The following is a 4,160-nucleotide window of genomic DNA, read 5'->3' as shown; positions in this document are numbered from 1 at the left end:
CTACCAGTGGGCAACTTTCTAATTTTGAGCAAGGTACGTCGTTCAGTTGGTGTTTGATAGCCGTTCAAAGCAGACAACCTCGTGAATTTTTACGCAAATGGAAAAAATTGAATTTCGTGTACTGATTAAGCATTACTGGCCAAAATCCACGAATTGTGATACGAACTGCTACCCCATCCAGCATATTCTAAAGATTTAGCCCCCTGCGACTATTTTCTGTTTCCAAACCTAAAGAAAAGGCTGGGCGGTAAAAGATTTTAGACGAATGAAGAAAAATTGAATATCTTTTGGAGCTGTAGTATATTTTAGGATAAGGATTTTGAGAATATTTTGAGAATACAAATCATTTTAAGACACATTGAATATCTTTGGAGCTGTAGTATATATTAGGTTGAGGACATTAAGAATATAAGAATTTGAGAACAGTAACATCTAGAACTAATCATATTGCTTTGTACTAACTATATCCTGCACTATATGATAGTATTTAAAAAAAAATAACTTGAACTTTTTTTATAACATTGCATATACCACTATAGAATGCTTAGTATACATACTTCTCTAAAGTATATTTTTAATCGAAATAAATAAATGTGGTATATAACACAGTATACGTAATATCTAAATTTTTTGACATTTAAAAAATATGATTTGAAATTCTATTATTTTAAAATATGAAAAAATTTTTTTTAAATTGTTGAAACAGTTTTCTTAGCATATAATTTTGAAATATATATAAAAATAACTAAATGTTGTAAAATTTGTTTTACCGTGGTTTTCTGCAAATAAGAATAATTTGCAGAAGACAATCTTTTGAAATAGCAATCTTTCCTAGTTTGATTTAAAAATTCAATGTTAAATGTTTTTATGTAAATTCAACAATATATTTTAAAATTTTGTTTTAAACTGTCTTTATTCCAAATTAATACGTGAAATTGTGGTGTATATCGAAGTAGCTGGTATTGAAATGAACAAAATTCCATATTGATGAAAATTTTATTGTAATTAATTATAATCATCTTTATATATATATATTCGTTTTTCAGAATTCCGTTAAGATGAAACAAAAGGACGAGAATACAACTCAGCTTCTGATTTTAGCCAGAAAGAAACTTAGAAAATTAATTATGCAGGGCAAAGTGGGACCCAAGAGGAAGTAAGCAAATGCAATATATAAAAAGAATTTGAAATAAGTCCGCAAGTTTATTTAAACATATATACTTTTGTATATATTAATAATGGAAGTCGAAATATACTTCTTATTATTTAATTCCACTAGGCAATCAAGCACAAAAATTGCAACTCCCCACCCTCAGGTGTTGGACACCCCGAAATTAAAGAAAAAGTCTGAGGAAGAAAATAAGAACAAGGACATTCGTACAATTATAAAAGAGAGATTTCAAATGGATCCAAATAAACTTAAGCCACACTTAACTGGTAAAGGTGATGCAAGTGCAACGACATACTTGAAGAGATTAAGGAATGAGAACCGTTCTTTTGAAAACTCTCAGCCAGAAACAAGAAATTTGTCGAATACAAACAAAGGTTCTAAAGAGGTGCAAAATGTTGAAAGTGCTGCTAGTAGTTCCAGGAACATCGAAGAACATAAAGTAAAAGTTTATACAATGCAATATTTAAATAATTTCCAAGCTGTTCGTTCCAAAGAATTACAAACGATTGATCATCTCCAAAAGTTCACAACTTCTGATCCATTAAAACAATATTTTACAAACGACGAAAAATTACCAACAATACATAATACCAATAAATATTTTCAAATAGATAAACCAATAGATGCACATAACAATAATAAATATCTTGACAAGGTTTACACTAAAGGTACAGTCAACTCCAAAAAATTTCTTCAAATGGACTACGCTAAACCTACACACAGCATCAACAAATACCTGCAATTAGGTGACCCTAAAGACACTATTAAACCGTATTTACCTACAAGAATTGGAAGAGATCCCAGGGGTCAAAAGAAGATTAATCCATACTTTATTAACGATGAAGCTAATATCTTGAGTTCCAAACATATTCATCGTAATATTTATGAGGAAGTAAGATCACCTCCAAGACCTTTTCTAAAAAATAAAAATTTAATTGATTCCGATGGCATTTTCAATATGTGGCGCAGAGGTTCACCAACAGCATTACACCACCGCGCAAGCAGTGTTAAAGTGTTTAACTTTGGTCCTAGGTACTTGCTTAGAAAATCGAAGCCAACTCCGAAACGCCGTGTCACTTTAGATACGGTTCCTGAACTTAATGACTTTTTCGATACCACCTTAGATTTTCATAGAATTAAACCAAATAAATGAAAATCGTCCTTGATGAGATCTGCAAATTCAAATATAAGAGTTCGGATGTTATAACAAAATTTCAAATAACTTAAAATTATATTTTGGCTATATTCATCTATATATAATCTATACAATATATCCGAGTAAATAAAAAAACCTCAAGAAAGGAATGCAGTTTATTGATTTTAGTAGTAATAATACATAATAATAGTATGGAGTGTGATCAAAAAGTAGTGAGAATATTGAATCACTATATATCTCTATACTATATATTTTTCCACATACATTGTATAAACATATATTGATATATAACGTATTAAGACATACATGAAACTTATCTTAATTTTTCTATATAGTCTTTTTTGTGTAATATTTGCACTACCAGTAACGTGAGTATCAACTTTTAGGCAGCCACTAGTATGAAAGAGCACTAACTTGTTTATCAATACTGAAAACGAAGAGAAATAAGTAAACAGACTATGCTTGCTGATAGAATATTCACTATTATTGAAGTTACTGAAGATATAGGAATATCATACGGCCTATGCAAAACGATTTTTAGGAATGTTTTGGATATGAATTTGTTCATGGTTAGCCATAACATTACTCTGAAGCATCCACCACCTTTACTTCTGGACATGACAATCTGCAAATCTTTTCTATTTTCCTAAAAACTAAACTAAAATAGACTCTCAAAATACAATGTTTTCCAATACTACATAAGTTAAAGGTAATAACGCTGAGGAAACTTAAAACTATATCTAAAAAGGTATTAACGCAGCATTCTTCAAGTTGGAAACTACGATGGTATACACGTGAGGCGAGAATTACTTTTTATTTGTTTAATATTATAATATATGATAGAAAATCTTACAAACAATAGAACGCAACGAAGGGCTAAACAAAGATGGCTCGATTGTGTAGTGCCATCCTGAGAAATTTAGATAATTTAATAGGTCTTTCGTCTTTACCCAAGATATTTCCGAAACTAACCTATTTCTTCTGGACTCCATAGTTGGGCATTCACAGAAATAGTGTTTAATGGTATCATTTTCCTGCAGGTTTCCACAACTACTGCTGACGAACTTCTGCTGCATTATGGAACTATGAGGAATTGTTAGGAATTATGAAGAATGCACAGTTTCTTCACATGGCTTCGTATAGACCAATGACTAGAAAGATATGCAGTAAACCTTGCAGTGTTCAAACGATCTATTTGGATGAGTTCTTAAGATTTAGTTTTATTGTAGGTGGGCCATGTTAAGCGGAAAGTTGCCCTTGACTTAAGTGCCTTCCATTTGTTATTGGCAAGCCGAAGAAAGTAGAGTTAAGTACTTCTCGTAAGGGTCTCTGAATTAACATAAACCTGTAACGCTAGGCACGCATTCAGAAAAGCAGCTAAACGGTCAGCTTTCTCGTTCCTTTCTATGTTTTTTCGTCCAGGGACCCAAATAAGGGTGATGTTAGTCAACCGGTTGGGTTCATCGAATGTCTCTCTACGAGTATATGCTTTCACTGTCTTTGATTTTGTGATGAAGGATTAAAAGACTCTGATTACCGTCTGGCTGTCTATGATGACAGCGTAGTGTATGACGTACGAAAGATTTAATTGCAAATTTGAAAGTAAGTGGCATAAAGTTGATTCCCGCCTAGCTGTCAATGATGACAGCGTATTAGATGACACGCGAAAGATTCAAAAGCAAATTGCAACGAATAGAGTCACATGGACAGATATCGTTAACTGTGTAAGAACTCAATCGGCGCTATAACAACTACTATTCGTATTAAATAATCTATTATGATGTATGATAAAGCTCACATCGAGCTGTAAATGATGATGACAAGTAATGGAAC

At 31.9% G+C, this 4,160-nt stretch overlaps 1 protein-coding gene across 1 annotated transcript; it reads left to right on the top strand.

The window, feature by feature from the left end:
* Positions 1–763: 763 nt before the first annotated feature.
* LOC119681080 lies at positions 764–2,444 on the top strand. Its single transcript, XM_038094150.1, has 3 exons — positions 764–959; positions 1,047–1,156; positions 1,280–2,444. Exons 2-3 carry the CDS (start codon positions 1,059–1,061, stop codon positions 2,322–2,324), a joined length of 1,143 nt encoding a protein of 380 aa, XP_037950078.1. The 5' UTR covers positions 764–959; positions 1,047–1,058; the 3' UTR covers positions 2,325–2,444.
* Positions 2,445–4,160: the final 1,716 nt, after the last annotated feature.

Source organism: Teleopsis dalmanni, chromosome 2 (genome assembly GCF_002237135.1).
Source record: "Teleopsis dalmanni isolate 2A chromosome 2, ASM223713v2, whole genome shotgun sequence".
NCBI classification, from domain to species: domain Eukaryota; kingdom Metazoa; phylum Arthropoda; class Insecta; order Diptera; family Diopsidae; genus Teleopsis; species Teleopsis dalmanni.
Note: the sequence above shows the minus strand (reverse complement) of the source record. Positions and strands in the feature narration are given on the sequence as shown.